The sequence below is a fragment of the Adiantum capillus-veneris genome, chromosome 7, assembly GCF_014529385.1.
Source record: "Adiantum capillus-veneris isolate H3 chromosome 7, ASM1452938v2, whole genome shotgun sequence".
NCBI classification, from domain to species: Eukaryota; Viridiplantae; Streptophyta; class Polypodiopsida; order Polypodiales; family Pteridaceae; genus Adiantum; species Adiantum capillus-veneris.
In genome coordinates this window covers 91,315,652-91,335,292 of record NC_140937.1, presented here as the reverse complement: position 1 = coordinate 91,335,292, position 19,641 = coordinate 91,315,652, and the positions used below count along the sequence as shown (strand labels likewise).

The 19,641-nt window shown below is 45.1% G+C and overlaps 1 protein-coding gene across 10 annotated transcripts in view; it reads right to left on the bottom strand.

Annotated features, from left to right (window-relative positions):
* Positions 1–8,728: 8,728 nt before the first annotated feature.
* The window catches only part of LOC147454214 (uncharacterized), a 91,311-nt gene continuing 80,398 nt past the window's right edge, over positions 8,729–19,641 (bottom strand). For 7 of the 10 annotated variants that reach the window (XM_086516214.1, XM_086516209.1, XM_086516215.1 and 4 more), the window contains one exon: positions 8,729–9,137. In XM_086516214.1, the coding sequence (XP_086372340.1) occupies positions 8,969–9,137 (169 nt within the window). In that variant the 3' untranslated portion in view covers positions 8,729–8,968. Of the gene's footprint in view, positions 9,138–9,293; positions 9,458–19,641 lie in introns of all 10 variants that reach the window. The other 3 variants (XR_015188605.1, XR_015188607.1, XR_015188606.1) reach the window with 3 other exon arrangements.

The following is a 19,641-nucleotide window of genomic DNA, read 5'->3' as shown; positions in this document are numbered from 1 at the left end:
CACGCCTATGTGTGTCGTTGATCCAAGAGACTGCTTCGGACTTGATGTGGATAGGTTGGAGAAGGTCATTGAGCTTGGTTATTGTTTCCTCGAGGGTGTCCTCATCGGTGCACCACGGGGAGTGAAGCCCCCCAAGAGATTCTTGTAGCCAACATTCTTGTAAAACCGCATATAACTTGGTATCAATCTTCTTGTGTGTTGCGTCACGGGATTCCTTTTGAGCCGCCATGACATTTTTGGTGATGTTGGCTTCGACTTCATGAGCCTTTGCAAGCAAAACTTGGCTCTCTTCCTGCGCGTCTTCAAGCTTGAGTAAATGTTGTTTGAACCGCTCATTTTCCCCGATGCGTTCCTAGATCTAAGCTTCAAGGGTTGTGATCCTTGCTTCTTGGCGGGCAATGGGGTCCTTCCTTGGCGCCGCTACCACCGCAAGAAAACTCTTACGCGAGAAGGGGGTGCTAAAGGAAGCCATCGATGCTGCAAATCCGGCTTGCAGAGGCTGCTCCTAGTGGACCAAAGCGGTGCACATTTGATAGAGTGGTTTTGGTCCCATTTCACAGGCAACGAAAATTTTCTTGTATGGCAATAGGCCGACTCAGCACTTGCTCGCATGTCATAGTATTGAGATATACATTGCGTAGAATTGGGAGCTGCTATCCTTGCTTAATAAGGTTATATGAGGGGACAACTTGTGTGTGTGTGTGTGTGTGTGACGGGGGAGGAGATAGATAGATTGAGTCTGCGGAGGTCAAATATGACCTATGAGACGAAAACAGAACAGTACAACAATTTAATGTGGATGAGAGCATGGAATACATATCAATTAAGGTCTGAGGGACCATCGGTAGGGAAAAACCAAAAGGAAAATAGAAAAACCTAAGGGGGGGTAAGGTGATGGGGAAGCCAATCTGGGAGTCTGAAACTCTTGGATGGCCGCTTTACCACCTCGATAGACTGTCCATTTACCTTGTTTACATGCTTCATGCATCTTCTTGAGCTCGCTTGCTTTATTCTTGAGTTGATTTGTGGTTAGTTCCTCAACGATCCAGAGCTTTTTTCCCTTGAGAAGTCAAAATTGTTGAAGCAGTTTCATTCGCTCTTCTTTGTCCTTGAAAGTGAGATGCAATGCTCAGGTGCCACACGCCTATGTGTGTCGTTGATTCAATAGACTGCTTCGGGCTTGATGTGGATAGGTTGGAGAATGTCATTGAGCTTGGTTATTGTTTCCTCGAGGGTGTCCTCGTCGGTGCACCATGGTGCAGTGAAGCCCCCCAATTCTGACCTTGAGGCCAAGAGATTCTTGTAGCCGGCATTCTTGTAAAACCGCATATATCTTGGTATCAATCTTCTTGTGTGTTGCATCACGGGATTCCTTTTGAGCCGCCATGACATTTTTGGTGATGGAGGCTTCGACTTCGTGAGCCTTTGCAAACAAAACTTAGCTCTCTTCCTGCGCGTCTTCAAGCTTGAGTAAACGTTGTTTGAGCTGCTCATTTTCCCCGATGAGTTCCTGGATCTGAGCTTCAAGGGCTGCGATCCTTGCTTCTTGGCGGGCAATGGGATCGTTCCTAGGCACCGCTGCCACTGCAAGAAAACTCTTACACAAGACGGGGGTGCTAAAGGAAGCCATCGATGCTGCAAATCCAGCTTGAAGAGGCTGCTCCTATTGGACCAAAGCGGTGCTTGAGTTGAATGTTTCTGCTCGAAACTCTGTCCAACAGAGTGGTGAGATCGAGGGCTTGTGTTAAGCCCTATAAATGCTTATTAATTAGCAAACATGCTCTCTGTTGAGGCGGCCAAACTGTTCTGTAAAGCTCTATAGTCAAAGTGTTTGACGTGCTTTGTACAAGCTCCACAGTTGCTCCACAGTCGAAGTGCTCTGTAGAGCTGTGCGGCCAGTGTGTGTTGAACTGAGGCGAGGTGTGTCGCAGGCTGTTGAACCGAGGCGAGGTGTGTGTGTTGCAAGCTGTCGGCTTGAGGCAAAGTGTGTGTGCCGCAGGCTGTCGAACTGAGGCAAGGGGGGTAGGGCTAAGGTCCTAACGCCCTCCCAAGGGGTGCCCTCGCCCACACACACACACACACACACACACACACACAGAGGAGGGCAAAAGGTTGGAGAGGGGTTTAATAATAAATTTAGAGAGGTTAAGGTTACACATGAAGGGAAGAAAGGGAGGGTATGTTTAGAAGGGGTTTCTTTGAGGAGGGTGGTGGTCGATCCGAGTAAGAGATGTAGTTACAATAGGCTTGAAGGAGGGGGTGGGGTATCCTTGTACTCTATGTCTGTGAAAGAATTTAGAGCGAAGGGCTAAGGAGCCCATAAGATCCCTCTTGTTTTGCTCATGGGACATTGGCAACTTCAAGAGGCACTTACAAGTATGGCACATGGAGAAAACATCCATGGATTTAGTCCCCAGAGAGGGGGGGTTTGTAGATATAATCTCGGGGACAGCCCATGCAAAATCTTTCTCGCACTAATTTCTGGTTACTATCTACAATTCGAAGAGAAGCGGGACGTAGACTGTAGTTTTTGTCTTCGTGCATGACCCCCAATCCACAATGCCGACGTAGACGCCCTTCTAGCCAAAATAGAGCATCATATTGCGAAAGTGGAGATCATTGTGGGGACAATCATGCGCATGCACAAACTTTAGGGTTTGGAGCAGAGCATTGATAATCTACAAAGTGTTATTTTGGAACAACTCTATTGTCCCCGTCGGTGCCTACGTAATCGCGAATGGTAGGTTGGCTGACATTTCTGTTGTAGTCTTTTATCCATTGCTCTACATGGTCGTCGTTCCAATATCGTAAAATGAGCATCGGACGCTCCATGTTACAAACCATGGCAAGTAGATAGATAATTCGGCAATGGGCGATATCCAAAATTGTTGCTTCATCTTTAATTTGCTTATCCACAGTGGGTCTATGCAAGTGCACTTTGAAAATTTTCGCAGCGTATAGTGGATCTTTGAAGGCAGGATGGGTAACACCCACATGCTTCATGTGTGCCCATCTTCCCTCTCCCAATTGCCGAGCATATATATTGAAGATGGCGGTATCTGATGGAAGGTGTAAAACAAGGGGGGAGCCGACAGAGATCTAAAGCGATAGCGGTTGAAACAGCAGGCTCTGTCCTAGCGATGACTCCTAAATCCTCAACAACATTGGAAGAGTTGGCTTTCACTCTTGCACGCTTTGCTGATATTTCAAGCTTCTTTGCTCTTAAACTCTGAATACAACTGTTGCACAAGTTGTATGCAAGTATCTATACTCAGCAAGAAAGTACTATTAGGATTTTTTAGCTCTTGAAAGGTCTTCGCGATTTGCTCAATAGTCTGCTTGATTGTGTTCGATAATGAACCTGATATCATGAGTGATATGTCAAAAGCAGCAGGTGCAAACACGATGGACAATCCTCAACATTAGAGACCGTATGACCTCTCTTCTAACAATGATCACACCTTTGTCATGGTTGAATATTCTGGATCAGAGTTTTCTACCACCATTCCTTCACATCTTCTAATTTTGCCTAAAGATCTTTATATGAACAAGCATAATGTCTTTGAAATGATCGCCACTTAGTGTATTTTACTTAACAAGGGTACTTTGAATGACATATGGAGTGACAATACTTGCATTTCCAAAATGGTTTAGTTAAAAAATTAACCCATCTCTAAAGAAAATCTTCATTTTGCACTATACTCTGAGTTGTTCTCAAAGAGCTAGTTGACTCACAACTCTTGTCAGCTACTATGGTTTGATGTCTTTTGGATTGACTCATATCATACCCATAATATGTGTCGGTATTAGAGACTTGATTGTGAATTGTAGCAAGTCTCCTGGAAGTCCTCCCATGTTGCCCTATGAGACTCGTTATGATTGACTCAAACTCTAGAGACCAACTCATTCTATAATACTCACTCAAATGAGTGGGAGGAGATATATATATAAAACCAAAAAGAATGGCCAACTCTCCATGCTCCAATCGAGCCATGGACAACACATTAGACAAATGAAACATAAGCTTGAGCCAGGACAACACAAGACAAATGAAACATAAGTTTGCAATATGAGTCCATAGATACGGGCTTTTTATAGGGAAGCTCAAAACCCATACAAAGCATACCTTAAGGTAACCATAGCCATCCCATCTATAGTAGCTGACATTACATCAATCAACCATTACAAGGACCATGAGTGCTACCACCCTGGGTGGACAGCCAGCCCAACCGAAAGTGTTCAATACACCACCAATAGAAGAAACATCTACAAACAGAGAAACTAGAACCAACGAGCACATGTACCTTCCCAGATCCAAGCCAAGGACTTTCATGGACCCCATCAAAACACATTCGAAACAAGAGAAGGAATGCGGTGCCAGTGCCACCATAGACTCCCTGTCACTACAACATGTGCCCCCAACCTCCACATTCCCAAGCTCGAACAGTGAAGTAAAACAACAGCCAGGTCGTGGCGAGCAGGAAGCTCTTCAAAGAGAAGAGGGGGCCACCACCCAACACCGCAACAAGAAATAAAGAGGAAGTCGAACCCTGCACGAACAGGCCCAAATTGGCAGGTGCCTGCCTCCTGGAGCAACCTCTAGATCTTCTAAACAACAAATCCTCGCCTTGAAGGACTCGATGCACCACCATCAACATCACCCCAGACAATCCTTGTGCTCCCATCCCCTAAACGACCCGCTCGTAACACTCGTCAACCTGGGAGTAGAGAGATGCATACTTCATGCCCTCTTCATCTTAGTGTGACACACCCATTACCTTTGTGCTTCGTATTTCATACATACACCATTGTCAGTAGATGACTTGTGGCCTGCTTGTGGTTGTGCTATGAGTTTCACACACTTCATTAGGGACTAGATTGATCAAAACTATCAATCAACATTAGAACATCGTCCACGACTTGTGATGAGAGTACCTCACACAAGCTAGGTTGTTCACATGTACACTCTTCTGGCCCTTTAGGTGTAGTTTCTATCACTCTACATTCCTCCCTGCCCACATAACAAGGCCAATTCTTGCGTTGAGAGTATCTCACACCCCTGGCATGTTCACCTCTCTCTCTCTCTCTCTCTCTCTCTCTCTCTCTCTCTCTCTCTCTCTCAATTGAGGTTATGGGCATGGAAAGGGTTGTGGAGTACATGATAAAGATGCGTCAAAACCCCTCACATCGACTTCCTACAATTGCATGGGAAGCAAGCAAAAAAGTTCAAAAGACGCATAAAAGCAAGATCTTGAGCACGGGATGGATGCAAGACATAAAGAAGTGGTTTGGGAGATGGGATGCATTACACTTGCTACATGATGCTTCAATTGACTCTCAAGTGAATGAAGCTTTTCTACAACGCCAATGTGTTACGGCTTGGGAGAAATCTGGTGGGTCACGCTTCATACATTACACCACCTATATTGCCCCCAACTACAAAACCATGTTTTTCGCTGAGAGGAAACCGTACTCACACTTACATGCTTGAGCCTATTCTCTTGTCCGCGATACGCACTATCGCAGCAATTCGGCTTAGCTCCCATTTCCTTCGATGCGAGATAGGGCGTTGGGGCAATGGAGAAGAGTCAAATCGATTGTGCACATTATGCTCACTGCAAGTTCGAGAGTGTGAGTACCACACACTACTAGAGTGCTCAGCTTTTGATCACATCCGAACTTGCTTCTCTCACATTTTCAGCCATAACTTAGACCTACACACTTTCCTCTCCCAGCCAAAGTGTGGGCTCTCCATTGCGACTCTCATCACTACAATTTTGGAGCATCGAGAGTCACTCATCAGCCATACACATACTACATCACATGTAACTTTGGTCCCATAGGTCATATTTGACCTCCGAGGACGATAATAAAATCTATCTCTATCTCTCTCTCTCTCTCTCTCTCTCTCTCCCCCCTTTTGTCCGTCTTTAGACTTTTAGTCATCATTTGCATAGTGTCTATGATTTGCAGTCACGTCATAGTGTTTGCGGTTTGCAATAATTCATAGTGTTTATGGTTTGCACTCATGGTATAGTGTTTGTAGTTTGCATTCATATCATAATGTTTATGGTTTGCAATTATATCTACAGATATGGAAGACACTAAGCTAGTGAAACATCAACAAAAGTTCGTCTCTAAGGTCATAGTAAGACACTTTCATTATATGTCTGATACTGAGCTTCGCCGCCCGCTGTCTAAACCCTGTCACTCCATAGCATTTTCACCAGTTTATAGAGACTATAACCAAGCCTGTATTTGAGCAGTTCCATATATATAATTCCAAATCGTCATGTGAGTCATTGATCGATTCTCATTTTGAGCAGCACGGTCAGCATGATCCAAAGAATTTTCATCAACAGTTGTGAATGGTGAAGATGAATATTCCACAACTAGATGAGGCTTGCCTACCTTTGTCTGTTATCATGGCTGGTCTTACCTTGGGAAGGAATACATTACCAGTAAGGGATTGGACTGGTCTCTAATTCAGTTTCAACCCAGTAAATCTGACATCAACCTGGAATTTACGATCCAAGGAAGTATGATGTATCTGAAGGAATTATCTGAAGGTGCACCAGTTCCATGGGTGAGGGTAATTCTTGAAAAGATGGAGACACTCATTACAGAGAAGGTGATTATGTTCCATAAGGAAGGGGATGTACTCGCCACGAAGGAAGTGAAAAGGTACAATACCAATGCAACAAGGAAGACTATTGTGATCAGGGGCTACTGGAAGAGACTCAACTATCTGAGGATAGATGCCTGGATATAGAAACTTTAAAGGTCCAACACGTGGACCAATATCGGGATCTGGTAAAATACTACCAAGTTCAAATGTATTCGATCACAGATCAGCAGGGAGCAGTAATAGAAGGACAGTTAAGGTGTGTAAGGGAATTGATCTAGACGTTATTAGGACAAATGAATCCAAACATCAAAGAGCTCCACAAGACCATGACTGGAATATGAACCACTAGACTCCTGATAAGCAGAATCTTTCAGTTTCAAATTGGGTAAACTTAGACAATGGTATGAACTAGTTTTACGACATGGATTTAGATTCAAGCAAGGCGTCATATGGCAGACAAGTGGAACTAATGGTCGTGGAGTTCCAACAACAAAAACCAATAGACTATTTGGGTAGGATTTCAGTTCAAACAATAGTGGGGTTTGAAACACGTAATGATCACTGGCAAGATATAAATGACCAAATCATTAAAAGAATCTCGTTAGTAATGATTATAAGGACCGACCACTGCATGAACGACACGTCAAGAGGTGGTGTGCATAAACTCGAGGTAGGAAAGGAGTAGAGCAAGTGCATATAATTATGAGAAGAGTGCACGATCCTTTACCCTCACAGACTTGCGTGACTCGCTCCCTGGCCTGGAAGCTGCTGTGCCTTCATCTGTGGCAACAACCTCAACACATCAACCTTCATCTTTGCTCACACCTCCATCAAATGTGGTGGTTGTTTTACCAGAAACCCCGAGGTGATATTGCTTCGATTCTCCAACATCAACAAGTGAGTACTCTCTTTTCACACAAGATTGTTCGCAAGACTCGTGTATGGACATACGGAAACAAAAAAATTCACAAAAGATACAAGAAGCCATATATGAGCTAAATGCAACACAAGCACTTTTGAGCACAGTGGCAGAAACTTCATGCTCGGTGCTACATCATAAGATTCATAAGTACGTTTGCCAATAGAATGAACAACACCTTATCAAACTCTGGAATTTAGAAGTGGTGGTGGAAGCCACAAAGATACCCTTTGATGCAGAAATCATCCAACAAGTGGTGGATACCTTCAATTCAGACAAGGGGACTACTGAAATTCATGGCAAGATAATAGAAGTGACAGCATGAGAGTTATCCCATGTGTTACATTTGCGATTCGCTTCTCAATGCACGCCGGAGCTGATGACAGCTACAACACGCTAGGGTTCGGCATTAGAAGACTCTTTTCCCTTATTCTCATCCTTGGAGTTTCCTTCAGTGTTTATATATGAATTTACTTTTTTTAAGTCATTAGAAAATATATTTTCTTTTGAAGCCATAATTTCTACCATCAATACGATAAAGTAAGCCCATGCCAATAGAAATTAGCTATTTACATTCAAAAATTGACAAAGGACTTCCATTCCCACTTTAGTAGCCATACCATACCAATACCAAGATATTTGTCTAATCTGATTAATAGCACTTGAATGCATTACCTAGCAAAAGTACATCTAAATCTCCCACTTCTTGTCATTTGTTGGTGAAGAAGATTGTAAGACTTGCCCACAGGATCAATCAAAAAATATCCTCTCAAAACTTATGGAGCATCTTCGTGCTTGAAAACCAACCACCAGGTCAAATATGTGAACATACACTAATTCAATATCCCTCTGCAGGATCTCTTGTATGTGAATAGTGTACCCCATTGTGCTTTGGTTCTTGCATTAAATCCCAAGGGATCCATTAGTACAAATAAGGGGACGTCACCTACGTGCACCAAGGAACCCTAAATTATGGGATCATGCTTTGTAAAATGCACCTTCCTTCCCTCATATGACCCTCATCCCTTACACTCACATGTTACCGTATGACAACCCTTAGTGAGTCCCATGGACATTAAACACGTGGTTTCTTTAAACTATATGTTGTTTGTTTCAATATAATGTGATAAGCTTCCAAGACAAACCCCATCCCCCCTTCTGCCCAGGCCTTGAAATTTGAAGGTAATCAATTGGGCATTTACTTAAAAATTCCGGTAAGTACCTTAGATTGTGGCATAATTCCTGCTTATCTCATTAGTTTGACCTTGAAAATCAAGGCCAGAAAAATGAATTATTGTTTATAAAAGAAGTAAAGAAGAGGAAAAAAGTTGCTCAAGGCCCTCTTCAAAGGCAACTAAATTAATTGGCAAATGATTGCCCAATTAATGATTGTTGAATCACATTTGAACAGATTGCAACAATCACGAGAGCCTACGTAGCTCTCCCGTTTCTAAAGCATAGCGTCCATGTTGTGATAAGACCAGGGCATCATACTGGATATCCTCTTGTGAATAATCAAAATGTGGTGCTTTAACTATTGTTTGCAATATCTGTAAAGGATCACCATGACTCACCAACAGCACTGCTAATCTGTGAGGCAATCAAAAGCAAGCTCTCGCTCTCTCTCTCTCTCTCTCTCTCTCTCTCTCTCTCTCTCTCTCTCTCTCTCACACACACACACACACACACGAACAATACCATGTGTTCACAACATCAAACAATAACACTAACAAATGAAACCCTCACCAGCTTAATCTTTCTCGTGTCACTTATCGAGACCTTCTCGCTATCGTTCACGGCTGGATTGAGAGACGTGATTTATTCATCTAAACCAATATTTTGACATGGTTGTGCACCCCTTCTGTGTGATATGAGGCCTATGAGCATTGTAATATGGGCTACAAAAGCACCTGCATTAGAAGCCTTTAACACAAATTTAACCACCCAAAAATCAGCCACCCAAGCATATGTAAGGGAGTTTTTCACCACAAAGCACCCAGAGTTTTGCAATTGCAATCGCTGACTTTTGAAAACTGATTTTTTTTTAGCTACCATTTACTGCTTTTTGAGCATGCACTATGTTGGGCTGCTTCTGCTGTTTTTCAGCTGCCCTGATACCTTGTGGCCATGCCAGGTCCAGACCTATCGCCGATGACATTCTTAGAGAATACTAACATCAAGCTTCAGTAAAAGATGGGAATCTTTTACTCCTACCTCCTCCCTCAAGCTTACAATGCAGATTCAGATCCTTCACATATTGCAAGTGCAAGGAAGCTTCTCCATTCCTTTCTACGGGAAGAGTCAACAGGAGTGGTCGATGGATAGCATTACAAGTTGCATTAAGACTCACTCTTGAAGTTCTCCCATTATCTGAGTGACGTGGGGGTGGCCTTTCGCAAGATTCTGTCGGTCAGTCCTTGATGGCTCTGGTTTGAATATTTGAGAATTTGCATGATTGTAAACGGCACTGCACTTCCTTTAATGTATTCAAAAATTCCATTTATGATAATTCTGGCCAAAAGACGGAGGCAATGCGAGTTGCTAGAGGATCTTGGCTATGGTTAGACAGCTCGACTGTCACTAAATTATTGCGGTCTCGAGGTCGATCAGATACAGTTTACTCCCCATGCATGCCACCGACAAAGACCACATAGTTTGCAGCTGCAAAAGCCTCCATCTTCTCTGGTTCCCATGAGAAATGCCTCGAGGGGTCAAGGCATGCAATGATCCTACCACTTTTCGCACTTTTTGGTGGTACCACTTGGAGGGAAAAATGCAAGGAAGAGCCGCAGATTTTGAAATCATTGTGAAGGTATATATTGTGTGCCAATCTTTGAGAGATGTAGGTTATAATCAGAAGGAGACGGGTAGTGGGCCTCGCATGAGAAGCCGCCGTCTCGTCACTCAAGTAATGCGACAGCATGCTTTTCCTCCTCAAACACTTTTGAATCGGCACCTACTCCCCTTTATCCTATCACTGTCCTCCTCTCTGCATGCATGCTTCTCAGAACAAACTGTCCCGAGGGCTCTCTTATGAGATATAGTGAGTTTTTTTGAGGTTTTCTTCTCATGGAAGCTTTGCGTTACGAGGGTTTTGAGCAACGTAACCACGAAACGTGTTTCAGCAGGCCTGAAACGTGAAACAGGTGAAACGGCCGAAACGTTTCACCTGCAAGGTAAAACGCCCGGAGTGAAACGCCTAAAAAGAAAAATTCCCTATAGAGAATTTGGCCATTATTTATTTATTATGTATATGCTATTTCAAGGTTAACATAGCATGTGTCTCTACTCCCTACACTGTGAACACCTATTTTGTCTATACATAACTCTATATATACACAAAATTGGCATTTCGGTCACATGTTTCAGTGAGGCTTTAGCCTAGGGTGAAACGTTTTGGGTCTGATTCGTTTCGCAGTTACCCTGGTTTTGAGTGATTTTGTTCCAAGAACTTATATATGAAGGCGTGTTTAAACTTTTGGTTGTACATAGGTGAGAGACTTTGTTTGGGCTTTTGAGTGGAAGGAGCATAATATCACATCCCTTTTTGACCGTACACCTTCTTTTCATTGAGGTGGTTGGAGGTGTTGTAGAGGCCAGCCCCCCAATCCCTCACATCAATTGGTGCCCCCACAAGGAGGGGAAATTCTAGGATTTGATCAACAGGTTGGCAACTACTTGAAGAGACCTATGGCTGGAGAAGGATATGAAGCTTTCAATGGAGAAAAAGGTGAAGATGTTGACAAGCTTATATGTAGGATCAACTTGAAAGCACTCAAAAGCAATAGGAATGACGATGCTTTCAAGGTAAGACTCGGGAGCTTATTTCTAGACGGAGAAGCACATGTATGGTTTGAAGACACTTCAAGAAGATCAAAAACCCATCAAAAACCCAATTGGATTTTTTTATGTCAGGTTTTGAGGGAGAATTTTGAGCAAGAAGACAATCTTGAAGATCTATGGAAGGAACTGAGAAGGCTACATCAAAGAGAAGATGAGGGTGTCAATGTACACATAAGCAGATTTGAGGCATGTTGACAAAGGATTTTGAGAATTTTGGAAGGAAGTCAAGTTTTACTGAACATTTTGAAGGAGGGATTCAGTTTATTCTACACAAACATAAGGGATAAAGTGGAGCTTAAGGATCCATGTACCTACGAAGAAGCTGTGAGATTTGCAAGAGCAATGAAGGAAGAAAGTGAGGAAGCAAGAGATTGTAACCATGTAGAAAGAGATCATCATGCGGAAGTTGCAAGGCTGGCAAGATCTAGATAGACGACAAGAGACTCTTCATCAAGAGATACAAACATTGACAGAGTAAAATGGTAACCTTGATTTGGCTATGCAAGCTATCTAAAACGATGTTGTAAGGGGATGTCAATAACGATCCTGAACTATGTCACAATTGTGGGGAGAGAGCGCATATATAATCTCATTGTCCTCAACCAAGGAGAAAGCCAGGAGGCTGTATCCTACATAGCCATAGGGAACACAAGGAATAGGGGCCCACAACAGAAGAACACGCGCTCCCAAATGAGGAACCCGTTTCCCATGTTTCCTTTTTTAGAGAACGATCCATGTTTTTGCTGTCACAAGGGAACCCATTTGGGAACGCGTTCCGTACCTACCAAGACATCTTCTCTTGTGAAAGCAGAAATAAGGAACTAGTTCTCATTGTTATTTTTGTTTGGATTTAGTGGGGCAATACTCTTTTTTCATTCACACACACCCACCATCACCTACTCTCTCTAGATACACACAAGTTCCTTGCAAAGAGTGTTATTCCTTGTTTAGATATTTATATAATGGAAATCATAAGGCTCTATACTGGTTAGCAAGCTCAACCAAGCCCATCCCTTTAGTTTTTGCTCCCGTTCCTAGTTCCCTATTCTTGCCCATTCCTCGTTTCCCCACCCTTATGCCTCGTTCCCCATTCCATGCGGCTATGGTATCCTACCATACAAAGGCAACTAAGTAATGAGGGTAACGTCAATGCAAATGTGCCACCACTCCAAGGCAGTGCAAGCACAACAATAGGGATAGAATCAAGCTCAAGCACCACCATAGTTTGTTGTAGGGATTTTGGACACTATTTATGAGGATGATTGATATGATGACGGTCATGTCTGAACTACAGCTCAAAGATCAGCAATGAAGATGCTTTAAAGGAGGTAAACTCAAAGACAAAGTTAAGAAAAGAGATGAATAAAGGTAAAGCACCCATGGAAGAAGCTAAGACCAGTAATCACGCAAAGCGAAGGCCAGGCGGGGGGGGGGGGGGGGGGGGGGGGGGGAGGGTGGGAGAGATTCAATTATTGTCCATGGAGGTGAAAATATGACCTATGGGACCAAAAGCAAAACATTACAACAGTTGCTTTGAGTTGAGAGTGTGGGATATATATCACTTAAGGACTAAGTCCATAGGGGAATAAAGAAGAGGAAAAGTGTTAGGTGCAGCCGAATGAATGTTTGCGCTTTGCTCAAAATGAGTGCTCCGAATTGTGCTCAAGGTTCCTTTTGTTCTTATGGAAGGTAGAGCCTTCCGTTCTTAATGAGAGAATGCTATGATCACAAACAAAGTGAATGGACAATGTGCGTGCAAGTGTATGAGACTGAGAGATAGAGAGGGAAGAGAGATAGACACCAGAGACGTTGTAAAACGCTCCTCCGAAGGCCCCACTCTCGTCGGCGAGAGTGGTCTACTTATGATTGCACAATTTGGTACAATGGTGATGCATGAGACTGATGCAAGTCTAGACTATGTTGATGACGACGACGAGGATGACGAGGCCGACACTAGGGCTGAAATCTACAATCTTTCTATTGCTATCCAAAAACGCTATGGGCTGAACTCTGCGACTAGTCCAAAAACGCTGATTTTGGGGGTTGTTTAAGTGGGTCTTTGTCGCTGAAAATCTGCAAGTTTAGGGCTGAAAACTGAGGTTCTTAAAGGCTGAATCTGATGGTCTATCTGGGCTGAATCTGCTACTCTTTCTACTGCTGAAAATCTGCAAACTCTGGGATCTTTTCAAAACGCTAGGGCTACATATCTGCTACATACCAAAAACGCTAGCTGTTGGTGCTCTTCAAAAACGCTAGGCATGGGGAAAAACGCCAGGCATGAGAGGATCTTGCGGTGAAGATCTGATGCAAAAACGCCAAGGGACTGGGGCTTGCTGGCGATGGTGCAGCTGTTGAATACGCTAGGGCAAGGGCTGATGAAGGAAACGTTAGGGGAAAAGTTCTTCTTGCTTGGAGGAAATCCACCAAGAGGTCTTGTTGGAGAAGTTGCCTGCTGAGCTTGGCTCCTGTTGCCTCTTCTGCCAAAAAGTGCTAGCTTTGGTTTGCTTATATACAAACTTAGCAAAATTGCCCTACCTACTTTCGAACAAAAGTCACTTAAAAATAATAAGTGAAAAATGCCAAAAATAGGTAAAATAGGCTAAATGCACTGGAAAATTCCCCTGACTGATTCTGATGGGAATGCTTATGATCATGTTGTGTGCAACCAGAGGATATGCATCTACACTAAGTGACTGGGCATGCACGGTCTGCGAACAGACTCACAAAAGTGCCAGATCACTTCTAATCTAGACTGAATGGACTGACTGAACCCTGATCATGTTGTAGCTTTTTTTTTTTCAACAAAGATCCTTTCATTAGTTATGAGAAAAAACTGCCCAAAGGGCTACAATGGACATCCTCCTATGTGTAGGAGTCTACAAATAGAGATAGCAGCAAGGGAGACTCTCCCTTGGTGCAAATGTGAAGCTGAGCGGATACAAGAAGGGCTACATCATACAATAGAGGGGGGGAAAAAGCCATACAGGTGGCCTATAGTGCCAATGGGGGTGTCCAGCACGCAAAGTGTAGAAAGGGCCCCTACTCCAGGTAGAATGAAAGGCCTGCCGGCGCAGAATCGCGCGCTCAAAATCGCCCTGTATGCGATCATACTGACCGCATAGGGTATGGATAATCTCCTGCCAAATAGCTCGAACTGTCTCTGCTGGGGGCTCCTGACGTCCCTCGAAAGCTCTGAAGCACCTAGCTCTCCAGATGAACCATAAGGTAAGACTGCTCAGCAGCTCCCAGCATAAATCTCTCTCCTGTGTCCATGCGGCTGTCGTGAAGTCAGGTGGAGGGAACCTGCGAGGCTGTCCCCGCGTGAAATGGATGGCCTGGCTAGTGGGCTCAGGACAGGCCCCGTGGTGGTGGACCAAGCTGCTGCTCCCCAGGTGTATACCCCCTCCGGTGAGAGAGAGGACATGATGCGAAGAATCCTCAGCTAGATCTGTTGTGCTTGTGGACAGTCCCACAAGCAATGTCGCTGTGTCTCTAGCTGATATCCGCAGCCGCTGCAAGCCTGTGGCAAACCACTGTAGATCAGCCAACTGCCCACTGCAGAGCCCCTGTGTGCAACTAGCCACTGAAATGTAGATATCCTGTGAGCCTGACGACTAGCCCAAAGGCGGGTCCAAAAATCTGCTAGGAACTCATGCATCAACCCCTGCAATCGCCAGTGCTCAGCAGCTGCTGGGATAGCTAAACGCCTCGCTGTCAAGATGTGCCGGCCTAATTTGACCGTGTACTGGAAAAAAGAGTGTCCAGGGGTATCCGTCTCATAAGGATCATGCCATATCCACTCCCCCGGGTCCCACTGAAGACGCGCTAAGGGCCGAGCTCCATAACCGAGATGCGCCAGTCTGTGTCAATCTCTGCAGGGTCCGGTTCAATGTGCCACTTCCGCGAAGCAGCTGCCACGATCCGAACGCGCTGGAAAATACAATCAGCAACCAGAGGGGACTCCTCCATCACCCTATATAGTCTGCCCTCTGTCTGGACCTCAAAGTAGAGGCATCTACCATCCTCTGTGCATGCTCTAACTACAATCAAGATCTCATGGTGCGTGAATGCTCTCATCCAACGCAATGCCGCTGGTGCAAAAGGCGTATACCACTCCTCCGTGAGCGCAGCCTGTATATCATCTCTCATAGTCTGTCGTCCTCTAACTAGGCTCAGCTGCTGAAGCTGTAGCTCCTCTGGTAAACTACTGAAGGCCTGCCACTCACCAAAATTGCGTGTTGGGCCAGCTGCTAGGGTGCCCCATGCCAATCGGGGGCGCGTGCCCAACATATACCCATGCCCTGTGCGAACTGCAGGACTCCATATCAAGGGCTGTCTCGCCCTCTCCTCGTCGCATGAGGGTGGGCGCTGAGATAAGCCAGGGCGGAGGAACTCCCAAGCTCGAAGAATGCTCAATGCAAAACGGTCCTCCCAGCCTCTGCTCAAGCATGTCCTCCTCATCTCTGTGAAAATCCACCTGATCTCTGGGGCCCAAGTGCCGCCTGCTAGGGGAGCTCAAGCCTGAAGCCTCTGAAAAAGCAACTCCTTCCACGGCTCAGAGCCCGGAAGGACTCCTCATACAATAAGCTTCCCCAGCAGCGCTCTGCTCTGATCCACTGGATCTATGATACCTAACCCTCCCTTGGCCAGGGGAAGGGTAATAACTGTCCAAGCTACCTTCGCCCGGGCTGGTTGTCCATCGCGCCCAGACCAAAGAAAGTTCTTGATCATCCGCTGGACCTGGCTGATACAAGAACTAGAAAAAATCCAACAAGAAGTGATATACTACATAGTCGCCAGTAGAACCTGGTTTGCCACCACCACCCGCCATGCTAGAGAGAGCCGAGCGGTGCTCCAACAGAGTAGCTTCCTCCGAATGCTCAGAAGAAGAGGGGCAATTTGCTGCTCGGGTGACAAATCCAGGCCGACCTGACATCCCAAATATCGCACCGCAGTGCCAAGGGGGATCCATCTGAAGCCGGGGTTTGGGCTCCACGCTGGAGTGGGGGAGCTACTGATCCAAAAGGCCACTGTCTTGTGCCAATTGATCAGCGCCCCTGAAGCCACACAAAAATCCTGCAACGACTGCTCTGTCCGCTGTAGATTGGCCTCATGGCCATGCAGATATAACCCAGTGTCATCAGCAAACTCAGAATCCAGCAAATCCTCTCCCCCAACTGGGAGCTGAATAGCTAGCAACCCAACCTCCTCAGCCCTCAGATACATGCTCAATGCCTCTGCGAAGAATAGGAAGAGGAAAGGAGCAAAAGGGCATCCCTGTCGTACTAAACGAGTCAACTCAAAAATAGGACCACGGCCTCCTTCCATCAAAACCTGACTCCGTGCTGTAGAGTAGAGGGGTGAGACCCCCCGAATCCAACTAGCCTCAAAGCCCATGCCAAGCATAGTCCCCTCCAAGAAATCCCAATCAACCCGATCATATGCCTTCTCAAAATCAAGAAGGAGAACAACCAAGTCCTCTCCCAGCAAACGAGCAAGTGCGGTGGCCTCCCAAAAAGTAAAGATGTTTGTCAAGGATGTTGCGCTCCTTGACAAATCCCGTCTGTGTAGCATGAATCAAATCCCCAAGGAAGGGCTGGATCCTCAAACTCAAGGCCTTAGCTAAGACCTTGTATACTGTGTTGAGGATCGTAATAGGCCTCCACTGCCGAATGTCAGCTGTCACTCCTTTCCCCTTGGGGATAAGAAAAATCAAGCCCTCTGAAAATCTCTGAGGCATAGTCCCAATATCCAAAATGTGTTGGAAGCCCCTTCGAAGCCCGGGCCCCAATATCTCCAAGTACAGCAGAAAGAAAGCAGGAGATAGCCCATCCTCCCCAGGGCAGCTATGCCGAGGGAGGGCCCTTAGGGCATCCGCGAGCTCCAAGTCAGAAAGTGGCTCAGCCAAGGCAGCCCTCATGCGATCTGTGACCCTCCTCTGCACATGAGCCCACACTGTCTGCCTGCATGTCTCCCGTGCCTCCGTGGGCGGCTCTGCTGAGAGCAACTCCCTGTAAAAGTCTGTAGCAATAGCTCGGATCTCATCAGGCTCTGTCGCGACCGAACCATCCTGGCGTCTAAGCTGGCGCACCCCTGCTCTGGCATGTCTAGGGCCTGTGATAGCAAAAAACTCTCATGTCACTCTATCTCCTAATTGAGTCCACTGAGAGGCATGTCTGTGAAAATAGAACTCATGCCGAGCCTCCTCAATCTCGATGACCTCCCGTCGGGCCTGACTCAACTGTGTCTCCACCCACTCACAGGAGGGCTGCTGCTCCTGAAGCCGCTGTAATGAGGCCAGGCTGCGTCTGAGACGGCGCTCGCGCTCTCGCGTCTCCTCAAGCCGTGCCAAAGCAATCTCATGCATAAAAGAGCTGAGTGCAGTAATCCCATGGGCGCACTGCTCAGTTGCATCCAAATCCATACTCTGGCTCTCCTGCCATATACGCTCAATGTCCTCAGCAAGGCTAGCATCAGAGACAATCCTGTCCGGGATCCTCAGCTGGAGACTGGGCTCCTGAGGCTGCTCCTCTCAGGCCAGAATGACTGGCGCGTGATCTGAGAAAGAGGTACCGGCCAAGATCCCAACAGCTCCCCCCCGAGCCCCAAAGTGATCAGATACATAGAACCTATATACCTTCATAAGTTCAGAATAGTCTGAGCTCACGAATTATAAGAGGGAATAAAGCACGCATAAAACTATAAAAGCAAGGGACACAAGAAAAGAAAAGAAAAACAAAAACAAACAAAGTAAATCACTTTGTTTGCTACGAAACAAAACTAGATAAAACAAAACATTATTAACTTAAAAATGTTTTTAAAAAAGGCATGTGTAAAATAAGTTGACGCAACGTATTTGACTTAAAACAAGTACTCAACTTTAAGCAAAAAAAGGATGAGACATCTTGAAAACTTAATCCTAGAAATCAAACTTCACACAACAACTTCCCCTTTAGAGCTCTTTCCGCTCTAAACTGCTCCACCAGTCTTTCCATTCTTGCCGCTTTCTGACTTTTGGTTTGCTTGGGAGCAACCTTCTTCTTTGCTTTCTTCATAAACGGCTCATCCACATCCTCTTCAGGTTCTGAAACTATTTCTAGTTTCGTGCGTGCTCTTGTGGACGCCCTCTTGGATACTTCAGGCTGTTCTTCCTCCTCATCGGCTTCTCTAAGCCACTCATTCTGGGAGGGAACCTTTGGCCATTGATCTCTAGCTCCAATAGCTTCATAAGCTATTCTTGTCAGAACTTCAGCTCCTCCTATATACTTTGGCTTCTCGTTGTGCATGGCAATTACTTGCTCGTGGATGTGTTGAGCGTAATTCACCTCTTTTGGCATATTGCTCTTCAATGCCCATGTGATGGTAGTTGCAATGGCATGGGGTGGTGTCGTATACTTTTGCGGTCTTTTACTGCAAATATGGAGAAACTGGTTGTACAGTCGGCAAAGGGTTGCCGCTCTTTGGTATGCCATATCTCCATAGGTTGCATTCTGTTTCTTGGACCCATAAACCTCTATAGCCTCCCTTCTTTCCCTGACAGAGCTCCCTTTGTTGTGCAGCTTCAATGCATCTGCAATGAGCTGTGGAGTGATCTATACCTCTACTTTCTCTCCATCTATTGCTGTCAATGTGGCTTTCCCATCCTTCTGAATGGAGGTTGCCAACTCATACACTCTTCTTGTATCTACACCTGATGGATTTACTAGAACAAAGACGAGAAAATCTAAATAGTTGAGAGCAAATGACACCGTACTTAGCTAAAAGAGAAATGTTCGAAGAAATGTGAGGCATACGGATGATTTTTAGATTGGCATATTCTGGTTCAAGGCGCTTATCATAAATATCTACTTCTAATCCCAAGGGAGTCTAGAAAATCTTAAGGTCTAAAAAGGCACAACAATCACTATTTGTAGTACAGTTAAGTTCACAAAACTCCTTGGGATAAATTCCTCCGCCTAAAGAACTCGAATTCAAGTACATAAAATCTTGAAAAGAAGGAACGTCAGGGACAAAAAGATCATCTACAAAGCGTCTTACATTGCATAACTTGTGCAAAAATATTGGGCAAGTGTTAGCAAGGACAAGACGCTCCATAAAATCAACTCATAAGTAAAAAGATAGAAATTAGCAAGACAAACAGCACAATTGGTACCCATAGGGATACCAATTGTTTGCTTGAAAAGAGAGTCGCCGATGGTTATATATAAATTGTCCAAAAGAAAATCTAACCAAGATATGATGTAAATGTCAT